The sequence below is a fragment of the Canis lupus genome, chromosome 12, assembly GCF_048164855.1.
Source record: "Canis lupus baileyi chromosome 12, mCanLup2.hap1, whole genome shotgun sequence".
In the NCBI taxonomy this organism is placed as follows: domain Eukaryota; kingdom Metazoa; phylum Chordata; class Mammalia; order Carnivora; family Canidae; genus Canis; species Canis lupus.
This window is the reverse complement of record NC_132849.1, coordinates 29,711,684-29,730,927: the sequence shown is the minus strand read 5'-3', so window position 1 is coordinate 29,730,927 and position 19,244 is coordinate 29,711,684. Positions and strand designations below refer to the sequence as shown.

At 36.3% G+C, this 19,244-nt stretch overlaps 1 protein-coding gene across 1 annotated transcript in view; it reads right to left on the bottom strand.

The window, feature by feature from the left end:
- Positions 1 to 19,244, bottom strand: part of BUB1 (BUB1 mitotic checkpoint serine/threonine kinase) — a 43,002-nt gene that overhangs the window by 13,426 nt on the left and 10,332 nt on the right. The window contains exons 7-17 of the mRNA XM_072770273.1: positions 17,770 to 17,822; positions 17,490 to 17,674; positions 16,106 to 16,257; positions 10,696 to 10,955; positions 8,840 to 8,898; positions 7,429 to 7,557; positions 7,223 to 7,333; positions 6,358 to 6,457; positions 5,243 to 5,324; positions 2,891 to 3,065; positions 1,049 to 1,133 (exon numbers count right to left, since the gene is read on the bottom strand). Of these exons, the coding sequence (XP_072626374.1) occupies positions 1,049 to 1,133; positions 2,891 to 3,065; positions 5,243 to 5,324; positions 6,358 to 6,457; positions 7,223 to 7,333; positions 7,429 to 7,557; positions 8,840 to 8,898; positions 10,696 to 10,955; positions 16,106 to 16,257; positions 17,490 to 17,674; positions 17,770 to 17,822 (1,391 nt within the window). The remainder of the gene's footprint in view (positions 1 to 1,048; positions 1,134 to 2,890; positions 3,066 to 5,242; positions 5,325 to 6,357; positions 6,458 to 7,222; positions 7,334 to 7,428; positions 7,558 to 8,839; positions 8,899 to 10,695; positions 10,956 to 16,105; positions 16,258 to 17,489; positions 17,675 to 17,769; positions 17,823 to 19,244) is intronic.

Sequence of the window (19,244 nt, the reverse complement as noted above, 5' to 3'; positions counted from 1 at the left end):
GAGTACCAAATTATTATGGGTGCATAAGGTATCAATAAAACCCTTTTCCCTTCTTGAGGATTTGAGTTTTGGTTAACTTTCTAGCTCTTCTCCCCTGAAAACTTGAAAAGGTAAGAGTATCACCGTCTCCAATGTTGATGGTAAAAAATAACCATCACTGGTAACAGAATTCTAGACTAAAAAAATTAGAAATACATGCTGGGGAATTCACAGCTTCAGGCCCCAGATATGAGGACTCTTGTAATGGGCCTATCCTTTGTGGGAACTCTGGATCTAAATCTATGGAGGGTTACAAGAGCCACTGATACCCATGGAAATAAGGCTTCTAAGCTAGGGAAACTTCTGTACCTTGGTCCTAAGTGTTTCCTTTTGACTTGTTTCATGCAGGCCAAAGACAATATTGTGTTAGACAGTAATTCCCCTGGCAACTGATTTTTGTCCTATGTATTTCTATATTAATCTTATGCCAAGTGTGGCTTATGGCACTCTTATAAATCAGAAGATTAGTTGTATGTAGAAGTTTCCTGTTGGGCAGTAACAGACTGTGTTAAAGGCAAGATCTGTTAATCTGCATTGATTTTATTAATTAGGGACTTAACTATTTTCTACATGCTTATTCATATTTTTTTCTTTTGTAAATTCTGCTCAAGTCTTTTATCCAATTTATTTACTGGAGTCTTAGTTTATGAAAAGGTGTTTAATAACAAGAGGCAGTTTAATAACAAGACAGTATAGTGGTGACAGCAAGGCCTCTGAACCTAAGAGATACAGGTTGAAATTACAGTGACGCACATTTGAAATGAGTACAAGTCAGTCATGGGAACCACTCTCACAGAGACTCTGCTGCTTCTCTCACTGCCCTGATATATCCACTGTTGAGGTTTATCACTGTATGTATATCTCTAGAGAGTACCTACCTTCTGGCTTCTACCTACAAGTCAATAAAATCTCATGTGCCTCAAAGTGTTGGAATTACGTATTCCACTACATACTAAAAGCAAAGCCAGAGTGACAGTGGAATGACAGAACCAAGCACATCTCACAATACCTGAACTTTCTCTCTTTTGAGGGTTCTACGTTTTCTTCACGAGAATCCAAAGTCACATGGGTACACTCTCTTGCTGCCACATTTTCTGAAATATGTAGAAAATTAGAGACATTATGCATGCATATGATTTTATATGGTTATAAAGTCCAGAATTCCTTTTTACAATGACTTTCATTATAATTTCAAAATAGTGTTCCATGGTAAAATTTTCCTTAATATTTTTAAAGTGGGGGAAAAAAAACACTAAAAATTTTTTTTACTATTAATATTTGTGAGCACTTCAACTTTATACATCCAATCCTTCAAGAGAAAAGGGTCCAAAGGATGGCAGGTCTGCTGTGGGCAGGATGACCAGCCTGTGGAGGTTACTGGTATGGGTGGAGGGCACACCATGCTTTAGGAGAACCTGATGACAAGGACATGGAGAGTCAAACACTGGAATGCTTCTGGAGAGCAGAGATTTATTGAGTGTCTTACTGCCTATCTAACTGCTTTATTTATATTTAGTATTTAGTCGGTTAGCATTTAGTTGATTAAACTGATTTAGAGTGTTTACATGAGGAAGATACCTGGCAATTCTTAACATCATTCCTTTTAACTAAAAACAAAAAAAGTTTATCTACGGAAAGATAAACTACATAGGTGGTACTATGGAGTATATATACTCTCTCTATATATATACACATAATACTATAAATAGCCTAGTATTAGACTGAACTGAATTTTATCAGATATTGTGTCACCAAACAGGTGCTAATATTTTTTAGCACTAGAACATTAGCTTCTATTTATCCAACCAAAGTGCAAATACTCCAAGAACAGCCAATATTGACTCTCTGACTCAACTGATTAAACTAGTTTTCCCAAGATTTTTTTGTTAAAATAGCAAGCTTATGATGGCATTTAGCAATTGTCCAAGTATCAACTGAACTCTCCTTTAAAATCCAGAAAAGAAAGGTAACATACTGGTTTAGTACTCTAAGAAAAACTTTTTACTCCTTAGTTAAAAATTTTTAGGTCTACAAGTTCGACTTATTAAAATGTGATTCCATGTAGGGGAGTGAAATTCTTTGACAGTCCTTTCATTATATTGCTTGGAGGAACAATTACTCTTTTTAATAAAAGTGTCAGTAATGATGGAGTTTGTCTAGGAAAAAACTCATCAAAATGGTAAAATGGTCCCAGACCTTATTGCCAATATATTTTGTAGGTTGGTACTTAATAGGTAATAATTAATTATCTGTGCTCAATGTATTAAGGTTCAATTCAGATAAAGACTTTGATGTAGGAGTGTTATGTTTAGGGGAAATAAGAACTATCTGCATTTTATCATTACTCTCTTAAAGTTTGTCATTAAAAAAAATAAGAAGAAGAAAATAGGAAATTCCTGAATGTAGTACTTGGCTACAACTCTAAAGTAATAAAATTTGTAGACATATACCAAGGACTAAAATTTGCTATTTGCTACTCTTAAAATAGAAATGTTCATTATTTTTAGCATTCAAATAACCTGTCTGTCCCAGCCATGTTGTTTGCAGTAAACATAGCATAAACCTATATCCTATATAAATGGGTTGGACTTTGTATATCTGTCTTTAAATGCTTCTATAGGTTTTTCTACCGTTCTATCTATAATCTAAGTTACTAAGTTTCTAAAATGCATAGACTTTCGGAAAACAGTATGCCAAAAGAAAAACTCATACAGGCAATGATAAGTAAATGGATTTTAAATTTCCTCTTGATGATCTTTAAACTTCCATTTGGAATCTCTAAGAAGAAAATGTAATCCTGAATGAACTGAAGGTGGCAGAAGACAAGACACTCAAGTGGTGTGACACACACCTTTATCCTCCAGAGCAGGTACTAAATCTGTTGGTGGTCTGTGGAAAGGTGTGGATGCAAGCTGTGCGGCAGCTGTGAAGTGTCCAGGGCTCTTCGGACTGGGTGCCAGGGTTTTGTTGCAGCGGACACCCCAGACAGTTGAGTCATCGGAAAACTCTTCAGTGTGAGGTACTTCCTACAACAAAAGATGAACTGAAAAAAAAAAGAAACAATCTCCCTGTCTTGGCAACAAAATTTAACTCATTGATACTGTTTAAGATTTAAAAAAATGAGGAATTACAGAGGAAATAGATGTCACCCCTGGCTAACACAAAGTCAAGGACATCAGAGTTCTGTTTTCCCCAGAAGCAGGACACTTCATCTTTAACACACTCCAGTGCAGTCATACTGTATTCAAGGGTTGCATTTTATTTTCCAATTTTTACTTTTTTTTTTTTTAATTTGAAAAGTCTAGAATTACAGAGGAGTTATGAAGATCATACAGAGTTTCCATGTGCACTTTGTCAAACTCCCTCTGATGTTAGCATCTTACAGAATCCTGGCGCATTTGTAAAAACTAAACAATCCTACTAAGTCTAGATGCTGTCTGGATTTCATCCTTTTCCCACTTATGTCCCTTCTCTGTTTCTGGCTCCAGTCCAGGACGCCACGTTGATTTAGTTATCATGTCTTTTTGGGTCTCCTCAAACTTGTGCCAGTTTATTGGTCTGTCCCAGTGTTTCTTACATTTCTGAATACTGGTCAGGAGCTATGTAAAATGTCTCTCCCATCTGGGTTTAAATTTGGCCTTTTCTCATGTTTAGAGTGGGATATAGATTTCAGGGCAGAATATCAGGGGTAAAGTGCCCTTTCTTATTACATCACATTAGGGGTACATGATATCAACACAACTTACTACTGATAAGGTTAACCAATCACCTGGTAAAGGTAGTATGTGTTAGGTTTCTCCTCTATGAGGAACTATTTTTCTCTTTCTTGACCCTTATTTGTCAGAAGCCTACATGGTCTAGACTATACTCAAAGGGAGGTAAATTAAGATTCACCTCCTGCAAGGAGGGATATTAAAGTATTTGTGGACATATGTTAAAATCACCACATTAATAATTTGGGTGAGATAGTTCAAATATCATGCTTCTTCTTAAAGTTTCACTCGTTAATTTTAGAATTTTAGCATTCCCTGTGGATCTTGCCTGGAACAAGGATTACTATGGTGTTCCAGTGGTGATTTTCTATTATCATTCATTCCTTCTACATTTATTACCTACAATTCTTCTGTAAGGAAGGTTTATTTTGTCCTCTCCCATTTGTTTATATCAATACAGATATTTATTTTGTTTCTAAGGTTATAATCCAATACTACCTTATTCTACTTATTTTCTTATTTGCATTGTGCCAGGTTTGGCCATGGGCTTATTCAGCTTGCCTCCTGAGTTCTTTTATTAGGCCATCTTTTTTTCTAAAGCACTTTCTTACTTTCTGGCACCACAAGATGCTCTAGGCTCATCTTGTATTTTCCTTCTTCAGCCCCAGAATTAGCTATTTCTCCAAAAATGCAATGGTCACATTTTAGAATCAGTACACAAAGACAGAAACTGCTGAGTCAAAATTGTACTTGGCAAAACCATTCACTTGCTAATAAGGTGTCACCCATGGCTTATATAGTACATAGTTTTTATATATTCAGTCCATTATTTGAAGTTTTTAAGAAGGTCAAGAAGTTCATCAGAAGTATTAGTGAAGTGAGTGACAATTCATTCAAAAGAATCCACTGGGGAATTCAAACTATGAGCCAGGATTTAGTACAGCTTTCCAGTACTGCTCTCTAACATATCACAGCCAGAGGGCTGGGTAGGAGTGAATGGAGAAAGCACATCACGTGGTTACACTCAGGGCTAGAGTGGAAGCTGCATACGGGTTGGATACAATTGCTGCTGTGACAGAAGAATGCTTTGGGCCAGTCCACTGCTGACACTTGTCTGCTGAGTTATGCTGATGATGAACTAGTTCAGTTTAATTCAGACTTGTTGGTTTTTCTCATATTCCATTGTAGGCCTTACTTCTTGGGTCTCGGAAAAAAATATATCCCCTACTTGTTCCTCCTGCCACAAGGGAAGGCTTTGAGGGTCAGGATCCTATCATTATTTAGTTTCTTTATCTATCATAGTGTGTGATACAAAATCGATACTCAAATAATTAGCATAATGTTCCCCAAAACCCACTCTTCATATATCTTTGTATTTTCCAGCATTGTTTTACATACACTATATCTCATTTGATTGCCATACCACTTGGTAAAATGAAGAGGAAAGAACTGTAAGATCCATTTCATGGATTGAGCAGTGAGGTACTTACATTGGGTTTTGAAAGAAATCTGCTTACAGAGCGTTCTCCAAAGGTCCTGGCTCCTGCGGGTTTATTTTTAGGCTGTGGTAATCTAAGGAAAGATTTGTAAAATTATAAATTGTAATATACTAAAGGAAATACTACCACTTGAGACTGTTAGAAATATTATCCACTTATCCTATTTAATTAGTTAATACTTACATACACATTCCTTACTTTGACACAGTAGTTGTAAGAACACTGAGTACAAATGGAATTAACTTGACTATGTACATAAAAATAGATTTACAGTAACTTAAGAGAGGGTAGAAAAATATAAAATCTCTACTACACGGAGTTATAAATTTTAAGAACAAAAAAAGAGGTAGGGCCACGGCCAACAGAATGTCATGGATGCCATATATTTTATTTCTTATCTCTAGGACTAGGTCTAGCCATGGAATTTCCCTGAGAGCTGGTCAGACTATTTCCTTTCTACTTCAGGATGAATCTCTTCTACATCATGATACTCTTAATTCATACTGCCACCTTTCTTTCCATGGTTTAAACTGTAAACTGAAAATTGCTGGAGTTACCCCCTCTACTCCCACATATGGCACCCTAATGTAATGTCTTTCAGCTTGAAACATCTCTCTGCAACATGACTCAATATAAGACACTTCCTTTTCTGTAACAATCCTACAAATATAATAAACAGAGCATGTATGGATACTTGTACTGGTAAACTCATTCACACCTAATACAATTTCAAATCTATAGAACCCCTCAATTCTCTGATAATTTTTATAACCATATTGTTTTCCTGTCAACACATGCTTTTGCTATGGAAGGTCTGCTTTCTTGTAACTCCTGTGTAACAATGCTACAGCAACAATCTTCCCATCACAGGATTAAAAGGCTCACCAGCAGCAGAGCTGGCACTGAGACACAGACCATTTGATCAGCAGGCCACATTTTCTCACTACCTCAAGTCTCAGAGGAAGCTCTGAAGCATTTCATGTCACTGTGACAAGAGATATCTCCCCCAATCCACCATCTCTCTTTCTTCTAACACTGGAGGAAAAACTGGCTAGTTGTTTCTTCAGGTGAACACAGGAGAAAACTATAATCAAATGTTTCTTTACCCATAATTTTCTTTGTTTCCATCTTCAAACACAGGAAAAGCAGATGACAAAGAGGAGATGATCTTATTGACTCCCCAAGCCCCAGAAGAACTTGCATTTTCTGCATTGGAGTAAGTAGTAGCATTTTATTAATATAGTAGGAAAAAACGCTAAGATTTATGCTAAACTTCACCTACAAATAAGAAAATGGAATAACAGCTTTCAGAAGAGAACTGATACATTTTTCAAATACTAGGTAATGAGGTAAGTCAATTTGTAGTAAGATGAAGTGACTTAACCATGGTCACAGTTTTTAACTCTCAAGCCTCTAGGTCTTGAGTTCCTGCTACAAGCAAAGCGTAGTATTCATCATTCTCTTAAAACACTGCTCTTGTTACCCAATGATGAAAAAAAAGCTCTCTGCAGCCTTCTTTCCCATTTTCTATAAGAAAGAATTAACCTCTTCACTTTCTATTCCAAGGTCTCCCGAGTCTAAGTATCCTATTTATCTTTATCATGCTCTCTCTCTCTGGCTTCCAGCATGAAACCTGGGACTCTAAACAAATGTGGGCCCCAACACTCCACCCAGGACATTCCTCTACCGGGGAAGGCTCAAGTCACACCTCGAGCGTTCAGGTTTTCCTGGCCATCCCTTACCAGGATTCTGTCCTTCTGTAGTACTTACTTTTAAGAAACAAAACAAATCTATGACAAACACTGAGTATCTTTTCAAACACTGTTGTGTTTTTTTTTTTATTTCATTCATTCCCTGCCCTTCTGTGACAAGCTAATCAAGGGAAGGGCAATTTCTTGTATAAATCCTTGATATTTTCTGTGGCAACCACCCACAATGTCTGTACCTAGTAGCGTTTAAATAAAGTATTACTTTGAAACTGGGCCTCAAATGCATCTTCATTTTGATCTAGAGATGGCCATTCATCCTTGTCATCAGAAATATCAGGAAGTGTAGGAGCCTGAAACATATTCATGATGAAACCTTAGAAGAATAAAAAGAGTAACTGTAAACATGAGTGGGAAAGTGCTTGCATTAATTTGTTGCCAGATGCTACACACTCAAACCAAAGGCTTTACCTAATGCTTCTTTTGTGTGTACGGTGGGTGATGGCTGCACCCTGGATGGGGTCGCCTGAACCGTTCCCAGCGACGTGTTTGGAGTTGTATGAAAAGAACCTGCGTTAACAACCTTATGTGTTTCAGACCCTATAAAAGAAATGGGGCAAAATGCATTACCAGTAGAGAAATCAGAGTGATTTAGAAGGGACATAATTTAAGAAACTTATTATAATCAAAACATTTTATTATTGCTGATAATTATCACTAAGGACTTCTGTTATTACAGTGCTTGCATAGCTCTCATTTTTATTTTTATAATATTCTCATGAGGTAGGTAAGGTATAATTATCCTTTTACAGAAAGAAATGAAAATTCAAAGAGATTAAGTGGCTTGGTCTAAGATCATTATCAAATTTAGCAGGTTGTCATAACTAGTACCTTTCACTCTACTATATCCCAAGAAATAGAGGTTTATAGTTACACCATGAATCTTAAGACTGGCTTTCATCTTACTCAGCTGGAGTCCAGACAATAGCACCCAAGGCCCCACAAAACCTGAGCATGTTCACTCAGACCTCCCCTCCCTCCTTCTCCTCTGATTCACTCTAGCCACCTCTTGGCCTCTTTTGCTGTGCTTAGGAGCCATCAGAGTCCTGCCTCAAGGCTCTGTACTTGCTCTTCCCTTTGCCTGAAACAGGTTGTCCAAGCTAGCTGTATAGGCAGTTCCCTCCTTTGAGATTTTATCCAAAATATCATTTTCCTTGTGAGCATCTTTTCTGGTCACCTCTGAAACCTTAATCCCCTTCCACCCAACACTTTCTTTACTCCTCTGCCTTGGTGGGGGTTTTGTTCTTTCTGTTCACGACTATGTCCCTAAGTACCAGAATATGCCTGGCATCTCGCAAGTGTTCAGGAAGTCTTGGTTAAATGCGGGGGTTATCAGCTGTTTCAAGCAGGTTTGCTCCCCACTAGGCTGTCACCAGAGAGGATGCCAAAATCAGATGGGGGGGAAAATCAATGCACAATTGAGGTATCTTATTTTGTTCATAAAACGTACCTTTTATGCAAATGCCTCTAACAAAGTAGAATACTCCTAATTAAACTTTTAATTACCTTCCCTATCTCACAATATATTAAAGATGACTCTTGTTTTTGATAAATCTGCTGAGAAATTTAATAAAAAAGGTTTCACAAATCAAGTTTCCAAAGGATTCTAATTAAGAAGATGTAATCAGGAAGTGGATTTCTACTCTACTTGAGATGGCCTGGGGCTTACCTAATCATTAAACGCTAAGAATAGGAAAGTGAACACCTAAGTTCATTAAGGTTTGAAGTCTTTATGAGCCACTGCCACCAAACCGGTCTCTCAGTGACCTGCAGGATTCTGGGCAAAAAGGTCAGGAACAAATTTACTATAATTAAATATTACCTTCTTTTATCTCTGCTCCACTCTGTGGCTTGAACTCATGAGTACTTTTAGTCACACATCTGAAAGAGAAAACTCTTGAGATATACTAATTCTCAAAAAAGAACAGTGAAAAAGTCTGCAATTACAAGCCTGTTCTTAAAATACAGATGGAAGTGCTTAGGTCTATAGTGTAAGTAAATGAAACATTTTTTTTTCTTTCATTTCCTTTTGAGGTAAAGGCCAGGTACCACATGTTTGCTTGACACGGTGGGCCTGTATTTTAACATCATGATGATCGTTCCTATGTGGTAGGGCAGAATAATGGCTTCCAATTCAAACGATCCCATTTATTACATAGGCTAAGGGACTCACACCCAGGTCCAGGCCTGGGTGCCCAGTGCAGCTAGCCAGAGTCATGCTATGGGAAGCACTTGCATGCTTTAGCTGATGGGCCACCTCTCATGTGATGAACCAGTAGCCACAAATCTTCTTCTGGTTCTTCAGACTTTAAGAGTTATCGAGAAGTTTAAAAAATGGCACAAAAGACATTTATATCATGGTTTGAAGTACCATCATGACAGTGGACTTCATCGATTTAACATCGTTAGAATTCCCTTAGCAGGGACCATGCTAGGATATAAAGTAAAAAGTGCAACACACTTAATTTTATAAATCCCCACCAAACTGTCTTAAAAACATTAGTTTTTATTTGAGATTCTAGATAAAGGCACCTTTTCTCTGCCATGGTAAGCTGTCTTGGCTAAATAGAGTATCAGAGGGGTCCATTAGGTCAGGCCTAATGGATCAGGGCCTGGGCCAGGATCAGGGTCAATCTCAGTTGCTTCTGACTGAGATCTAAGTATTCAATAGATTAAAGAGTTTCACAGTTTTATAGGGTCAACTGGGTCTGGTTTCTCCATCTGCAGGGGCAGTTAAACATTCAATATCTCTTTGGGACTGTAACTGCTCTCCTGTTTTTATTATTTTATAATTGCATTAATGATAAAGAACTAATGAAGTCATAGCCCCCAATGACACAACAGTTCTTTTTTTAAATATACTGCACAATAAATAAACAAACAAACAAATAAATAAATATACTGTACAACACAGGTCTGAATTATTATTGTAACCTGAGTGAAAAAGCATTTTAAATCTTATTTCCAGGAGAAATCATTGATAAAAGTTAGTCTTAAAGAACTAGTACTTGTAAATCATAACCTATGCTAAGGAGTTTAGCTCAAGAAGAGGGTCAAAGTTACACTGTAGAGCTCTCATTTTTTTCTAATGGATCAATAAAATTGTTCTGTGTAAAGGGAGCAAGCCAAAGTCACTAAAGGTAAAAATTTAAACAGAGCAAGTTATTGTAACATTAATTATAATTTCTGAAATATAGGAAAATGCTTCAAAATTGAGGAAAAAGATAAGATTTTGGCATATTGTGTAATAGATATGAATCCCCAATTGCTCCTGGTGAAGACAGAAGGATTATGAGAACACATGTCAAGAGACTGTCTGGACAGGAATAATAACTACATGTATTCAGTTAAAGCCAGCAGGAAAGGCAATTTCAGTTTAATAACTGAATACTTTCCAGTTACAAAAAGATTGTTAAGTTTCAGTGTACTGAAAATTTTTAATTCAAGGTTAAAGTATGAAATGAAGTAAATACCCTAAAAAAAAATTAGAGTACTAAGTCTGAAAGATTTGGAGTATTGTGGTAACATGGTTTTTCAACAACATGCCCATCTAAAAATTATTTTAAAAACAGGAAGCACTCATCTTTTACATACTGTTCTTGACACTGCAGAACATGTTAAAGAAGCTGACAAATGCCATTCATGTAGCTATCGTCTCAAGGACTACTTTTGCCTTACCTGGCATCTTTTCTGGCCTCTGTAAACATGGAGTCTGTCACTGGTTGAGCTGGCAAAGGAACAGGAGGAAACAGACTCTGGCTGATGGCTGGGGACACGAAAGCAGCAGTGACAGCATTTGCCATAGGAGGAATAACAGGAGTCGCCTCTCTGGGTTTCTCTCCTATGTTCTTTGAGGTCTCATGATTGATGGCTGGAAGAGACGGAACTCTCAGTTCCTGCTGGGAGCTTACGCTTGGCCCCATAGATGCTGGATTAACCTTTCATGTTAAGCACACAAACAAACAAACAAACAAAAATACCGCAGCCAATTAAATCCAGGATATTACTAATTAAGTACTACAGCTTTTCGAAGAATGGTATCGGTCTTCAGTGGCTTCCTTTCCCCTTGTATCTCCATCCCCCCTTCAGGTATTCTGAAATAAACAGCCAACAACAAAGACCACTTTACATGATGGATGCTTCTGTAGCTTCTTTTTTTATTTTTTTTTATTTTTATTTATTTATCTTTTTGCTTCTGTAGCTTCTTAACCACAGATACAACTGGCAGCTCATACTTCTAGCCACTGAAATAACCAGCCCCTACAGTTTTATCAGTATTTAAGAACTATCTTATATCTCTTAATTTTGGGAAAGGACCAACAAATCAATGTCATCAAATGCTCATAATGGTATTCCTTCCATTAAAATACACCTGGTAACTATTTTCTCTTGAATGGATAGAAAATGTGAATATAAATAGCAATAATAGCTGCCACAAAAGCATGGCTCACAATGGGAAGGTTACTAAGCTCTTAACCTAAAAACCTTTGTTTTTCTACTTACATGTACTTAGACTGTAACTGTGCACTTTTATGTTAAAAAGTTAAAGGAAAAAAAAAAAGTTAAAGGATACAAGAGTTATTAATTCCTCAGCATAAGAAAATATTCTCACAAATGGTTAAGAAAAGCACTAAATACCTAGGGTAAAAATAGTTATTTCATAAACAAATGGACAAAATATAAAAAGTTCACCTTTACTAGTTATCAAAAAAATTAGAAATAATCTATTCCATTTTCTCACTACCATACTAAAAGATTAAAAATAATCATAATATTCAATTCTGAAGAATTATTTTGAAAAAGAACAATCACACTTTCTATACCAGATATCAAAAATTACAACAAAGCTATGGTAAATGTACAATATGGAATCATCAAGAAGAAACCTTATATTAACCAAAACAAAGGTACAGACATTTTAGAAACTGATTTTGTATATTAAAAATTAGTATGCGATAAAGGTATTTTCAATCAATGGGGAAAGGCTAAGTTGCTCAATAAATGTAGGGGCAGGTGGTAACACATTTGGGAAATATATCCTTATGCTATCAAAACACAAAGTCCGATGCAGGGAGGCTTTTGGTTAAAGACAGTGGCTTAAACATATGCTTTTTCATCTACTCCCTCTGAAACCTCCCCAAAAGGATAATAAAAAAAATTCTAACACCTGAAATAGCAGGCAGAGAAAGCTGATTTGTGGAAAAGCTCATATATTTAGCTACATCTCAGAATGGAAGTGAAAGTGGAGCTAAAAGCAGGAACACCCAAAAAATTGATTTCCTTCCAGAACATCATGCCCAGCCAAATTATTGCACAAGTGGGAGGGAAGAAGATGCTTTAGACATGCAAGTGATCTCAAAAAATCAATATTCATCTGTGAATTTTTTAAAAAAATTCTTTGGGGGGTACCTGAGTGGCTCAGTTGGTTAAGCATCTGCCTTCAGCTCAGGTCATGATCCCAGGGTCCTGGGAGTAAGCCTTGCATCAGGCTCTGCTTTTCCCTCTCTTCCTCCCTCTCCCCTTGCTCATGCTTTCTCTCTCTCTCTCTCTGTCAAATAAATAAAATCTTAAAATAATTAAATTAAATTAAAAATCTCTTTGAGACTGTGTGCCACCAAAATGGGGATGATAAAAGGAAACAATACCATGGGAACTATAAAATAAGCAGGGATACACCAGTAGAGAGAAGTGAGGGGAGGACAGCTTGCTTGTAGGCCAACGTGGAGGCAGAAAGGCGACTCTGGGAGGCATGTGGCCAAAAGAAGTGAAACAAGAGCACATCTGATGCATTTGAACATAACGAAAGCATTATTTCTAGATACTTCCGAGAGTCTAGAGAAATAACTGATAAGTAAGTACCACAAAAACATAGCAAAAGAAGATAATGAAACAATTATTTTAATAATTTCCTGGAACTATCTAGGGAAAAGATAAATTATATAAGAAAGGAAATCCAACTATATAAGAAAAATATACAGCAATCCAACAGAAAAAGGAACAAAGTACATCAAAATCAATTAAAAAAAAAAGAAAGTCACTAAATATTTTGTTAAAGTCCAAATTCACCTGTGATTGGAAAAAACAGATCAGATGGTTGAAAATATTTAGGATACCTAATGTTAGCTAAGTGTATACAAGACACACATACTTTTATTCACTATTATGTGAGTGTAAACTGGTAAATTTTTGGAGGGGAGATACATAGTATCTTAGGTACACAGACTTCAGCAGCAATTCTACTTTTCTGTATCTTTCCTAGAGAAGTAATGTCACAGGTACAAGAATGCTCACTGTAGCATGGTTTGTAAGTTTCCAATGACACATGCCCTTCCTAAAAGGTAGGACAGAAGACTGCACTGTTATTAAAAAGAGTTACTTCTCTATGTAATAACAAGGAAAGATCTGTAAGATGGGTTAGATAGTAAAATCAGAAAGTAAGTCTTATTTATATAGAAACTTCAATTCTATACATATTTATGTGTTCATGCTCAGTAAAATTCTAGAAAAATGCAAACTACAATATTGGCAATGAAGAACATTCGTTTATATACATGTAACTATATACATACATGCATACATACATATATATACATCTTTCCACTGCTTTTATAAAATCATATGGTCATGCATATTTACTTATTAAAAAAATTTTTTTTTAAGATTTTATTTATTTACTCATGAGACACACAGAGAGAAAGAGAAGCAGAGAGACAGGCAGAGGGAGAAGCAGGCTCCATGCAGGGAGCCCAACATGGAACTCGATCCCAGGACTCCAGGATCACACCCTGGGCGGAAGGTGGCACTAAAACTGCTGAGCCACCCAGGCTGCCCTGGTCATGCGTTTTTAGAATTTTCAAAATATGTAAGAAATTAAGGTATTACTGGATAAGTTACATGTACAAGAATGAAACTGGATCAGTTTCTTACACCACACAAAAATAGACTCAAAATGGATTAAAGACCTAAATCTGATACTTAAAACCATAAACTCCTAGAATGGAACATAGGCAGTAATTTCTCTGACACTGGCCATAGCAACATTTTTTTAGGTGTTTCCTGAGGCAAGGGAAACAAAAGCAAAAGTAAACTGTTGGGATTGCATCATAATAAAAAGCTTTTACATAGCAAAGGAAACCATAACAAAACAAAAAGTCGATCTACTGGGAGAAGATATTTGCAAATGATACATCCAGTAAGGGGTTAATATCCAAAATAAATAAAGAATTTATACAACTCAACACCAAAAAAAAACAAACTGGATTAAAAAGTGGGTAAAGGACCTGAATAGACATTTTTCCAAAGAAAATATACAAATGGCCATCAGACCCATGAAAAAATACTTATCATCAGGGAAATGCAAATCAAAACTATAATGAGATATCACTTCATATCTGTCAGAATGGCTAAAATCAACAAACATACGAAACAACAGGTGTTGGCAAGGTTGTGGAGAAAAAGGAACCCTCATGCACTGTTGGTGGAAACGCACATTGGCACAGCCACTGGGGAAAACAGTATGGAGATTCCTCAAAAGATTAAAAATAGAAATATCATATGGTCTTGTAATTCCATTACTGGTTATTTATCCAAAAAATGAAAACACTAATACAATATATATAGATAAATCTATGTATCTATAATGGAATATTATGCAAGCATAGAATAGGGATGAGAGCATGTCATTTGTGACAACATGGATGGACCTAGAGGTTACTGTGCTAAGTGAAATAAATCACACTGAGAAATACTGTATGATTTCACTCATATGTGGAATTTAAAAACCCAAATAAATGAATAAACAAAAAGCAAATCAGACCTACAAATACACAGAACAAACTTACAGTTGCCAGAGGGGTGGAAGGTAGAGGGATAGGTAAAATGAATGAAGAGGAGTGGGAGATACAGGCTTTCAGTTATAGAATGATTAAGTCATAGGAATAAAAGATATAGTGGAAGAAATATAGTTGATGACATTTTAATAGCATTGTATGGTAACAGATGGGAGCTACACTAGTGAACATAGCATAACATAGAGAGAAATTGAATCACTATCTCGCACATTTGAAACTCAAGTAACATTGTATGTCAACTATACTCAAATTTAAAAAAAAATAAAGGAAAGAAAAAGAAAATGAAAGGGTGTGTGCTTGGAATGTATCAGGAAGCAAGACAAATGCAACATGGCTTTCTAAGAACAAAGGGGCAAGAAAACTTTTGGGGTGATGTATAGGTTCACTCTTTTTTTTTTTTTTTTTTAAAGATTTTATTTATTTATTCATGAAAGACACAGAGAAAGAGAAGGAGAGAGGCAGAGGGAGAAGCAGGCTCCATGCAGGGAGCCCGATGTGGGCCTCAATCCTGGTACTCTAGCACCACGCCCTGGGCCGAAGGCAGGGGCCGAACTGCTGGGCCACCCAGGGACCCCTATATATATGTTCACTATCTTGATTGTGAAGACAGTTTATGGTTGTATGCGTGTCAAAACTTAGCAAATTTTACATTTCTGATATGTGTAATTTACTGTATTTCATTTACATTTCTATGAATCTCTTAAATAGAAGAAAATTCTAAAAAAGAAATTAAGATGTTAATCTTCATTGTATCCTATATCACAGGTATATATGTACTATGTGAAAGTTTAAGCAACCATTATGTACCTTAAATTTATCCTCAATTTACCCCATCATTAATAATTTTAAGAAAATACATGAGTCTAACAATTTCATCACCTTTCCCCCTTCCAACATGAAACAATGGCAAAAAAAAAATAAATATCTTGATAATTACTGAAATAATTACATTCAAATTCTCATTATATGAGTTACTGTGCAAAATTTTTTTAAAGACTACACATATGAATACATAAACATAAATATGTACATATAAAAACATACACAATCTGTAACTTCCTTTTCTCATTTTACATTTTGAGTATCTTTCTGTGCCCAATTGTAAAAATTTGGAATGCTGGTAGTAGCTACATTAGCATCAGAATTAAGTCTAAAAATATGGCCCAGAAAGGAGCAAGTAAAAAATGAAATCATTTCCACTGGGCATGGGAAGCACCCAGCAAAGAGCACACACATACCTCAGACCTTTCCTGGAACTCAGGCAGATTCTCCTGGGAAGTCTCCACCACCTGATACAATTTCTTATGAAGTTCATCCATTTTCTGTTTTAACAGTTGTTCTTCAAAAGCATTTGCTTCTTTTCTTTTCATATAATGTCTGTCTTCATTTACTTAGGAAAGAAAACATGGTTTCCATGCAAAGTTTAAACTCAGGTCATCAGAGGAATACACAGAAAATGAGTGAAACATTATTTTGGGGATGGCAATTTTTTTTACTGGTCTTTTCCATGTGTATTAGGTTATCAGAACAGAAAGGTGTATTACTTCTTAATTGTAATTTTTACCTGCCTTTAAGTATGGTTACTTGTAGGTTCAGGGCATATAGGTTATAAAAATTTACACACTGATCAATAAAATATTTGGTAATAGCACAGTATGCTATCAATCAGTTCTTCTAAAATAGTCATGGTCCTGCAAGTCATTTGAAAATGGAAGTTTTTAAAAGAGCTAAAATCTCTAGGTGTTTTCTAAGAAGAAACAGGAGCCGAATGTATTGAAAGGTCAGTGTCACTTGCAGTGACTGCTTAACATAACCACCCCACATACAAATCAAATCCCTTGGCTGAGACATTAGGTCACAGTGTGAAAGAAAAATGAATCTGTGCATGACACAAAATGGGTTCTCCATGAGTGTTAGCTGCCTGTTCTCTCAGTTGTTGAACAAGTGAAAAATGGTAAGCAAAAAAAAAAAAAAAAAAAAAAAAAAAAAAAAGGCCAACAGAGCAGTTATCCAAATGGCTTAGATGGTATAAAAGCCCTCAATGAACAAAAGTTCACTTTCCTCTCTAAAGTCGACATTGTTACAGCAAAGATGAGCTCAGATGTTGGTGTTAGCACTCAGGGTTTTCCCACGAGGAATGAAACCTGACATGCTATATAGCCATAAACGACATGGCCCTTTGATCAGAGGATTCCATCTGACTGTCTCCTTTGTCATGCTTACAGATTTTAGACAGTCTCTTCTCCATTCCAGTTCCTCACCTGATCCTTTCATAGTAAAAATAACTAACTTATAGGTTTAAAATTACCATATTCAGAAATTCAAACCCATACAGATAATATTTAAAAGCTTAAAATATCAACTAAAAGGCAACATTGGTATACCTATTTTATCTATATCAGTGCTGTTTCAACTCTGAGCTTTGCTGTCACGACAGCAGTTGAGTCCCTAGACAAATGTGGCTACTTGTATTTAACAAAGATTTCTACGCTTCTCACAGATGAGCTAGAGACTTTACAGATTCTTTCAGCTTAGTCAGTTACCTGTTTAAAAAGGTAGTTTACTCAACGGTTATTATTTTAAATGACAATAGAGTATTTTAAATCATAAGAGTGCAAGTACCCCACTGTTCATGTTTTCTCCGTTGATTGTATTTCTGGGCTCTCAGCTCTTCAAAGGAAAATTCTGATTCTCCACGAATAAGCTTCTCCTTGCAATACATAACAACCTGCTGAACATCAGTTCTGGCTGCTGCAGATGCTTGTGCAGAATAACCTGATTTAGAAATCAGGATCACCCTTTGTTCCCTATAATGGGGAAAAATGTATTATTTACCACAGTATACTACTAAAACAGCTCTTGAAGGAAACTAAGTAATAGATACTGCACAGGTTATACTTGCTTTTTTGACTCTTTATCACAAGCTGAAGACATTACCCCAGAAACTTCTGAACCCTAAAAAGACAGAGAAGAAACATAAGTATTCACTTAACTGATGAGAAACTAGCACCCAAATTATTTCATAGAACAATATGAAAGTATTGGAGGAGCTTCTTAATCATCACTAGGTTTATCTGTTTTTTATTTTTAAAAGATTTTATTTGTTCATTTGAGAGAAACAGAGCTACCAAGCAAGCACAGGAGGAGGGGCAAAGAGGGAGGAACCCAAGTAGACCCTGTGCTGAGCACAGAGCCTGATGTGCGGCCCGATCTCTTGACCCTAAGATAATGCCCTGAGCTGAAACCAAGAGTCAGATGCTCAACCGACTAAGCCACTCAGGTGCACCAATCATCAACTAAATTTATATATGTTCTTTAATTTAATTATTAGTTATTGATTAGTTATTGATCTTATAACTTTTATAACTAAAGAGTCCAATAAGAAAGTGATTTAAAAAAAGTTCTTCTTGGGGGGTACCTGGGTGGTTCAGTTGGTTAAGCATCTGACTCTTGATTTCAGCTCAGGTCATGATCTCAAGGTTGAGATCGAGCCCACTTAAGATTCTCTCTCCCTCTGCCCCTCCCCTGCCTCACTCCTTCCACCACCTCTTCGATAAAAAAAATTACTACTTGGTAGTAGAGAAGGGCTCTTATTTCCCTCCAACTGACAGACTAGGAGCTGGACCAGTGCCAATGTGTTATGGGATTAATATTCTAAAATTCTTTATCAATTAAAAAAAAATCACAAAAATTCCCTCCTGGTACTATTCTATTCTCAGGAGTTCCCAATGCTACTACTGATTCACTAAATAAATATTTATTGAATATCTCATTCATGTCATGTCCTGAGCTAGGTCCTGGAAATGTGACCAAAAATAAGATCCATCTCTGCTGTCTAAAAGTTTACATAATTGGGGCAACAGGAAGCAATGAGGCTGGTAAATGTGTAGAATGTAAAATGAGATCGTTTGAGAATCTAAGTTAGAAATGCATATTCCATGTCTAGGAATGTGTTACATCAATAAAACTTGCACATGTGCACTAAGAATTCGTGGATTTAGCTTAGAAGAGGTCCTTAGCAAACTGAAAGAGCAATTGTACCACAAAGAGGAAATCTTCTGGAAAACAAGGCTGAAGGAAGCAAAGACTTGAGCAGAAGAGATCATAGCAGGGCAAAAATCTCAAGGAGGATGAAGGACAAGTACAAGTAGAAGACCATTTTTCCCAATTATAATGGCAAGGAGGGATGCAGTTACATTTACTGGTTAGTGGCAGAAAATTGACAGATGTCATCTAATGGTTTTTGTTGTCTCGTTTAAACACTCTTATTGTCAGCTCCTGAAGGAGAGGTTAGAGACCTCTAGGTCTCAAGTTTGAGAGAAGTGAAGTTTAAAATCATTACAAGGTGGCATTAGAGAGTGAAAGGGGACACATAAA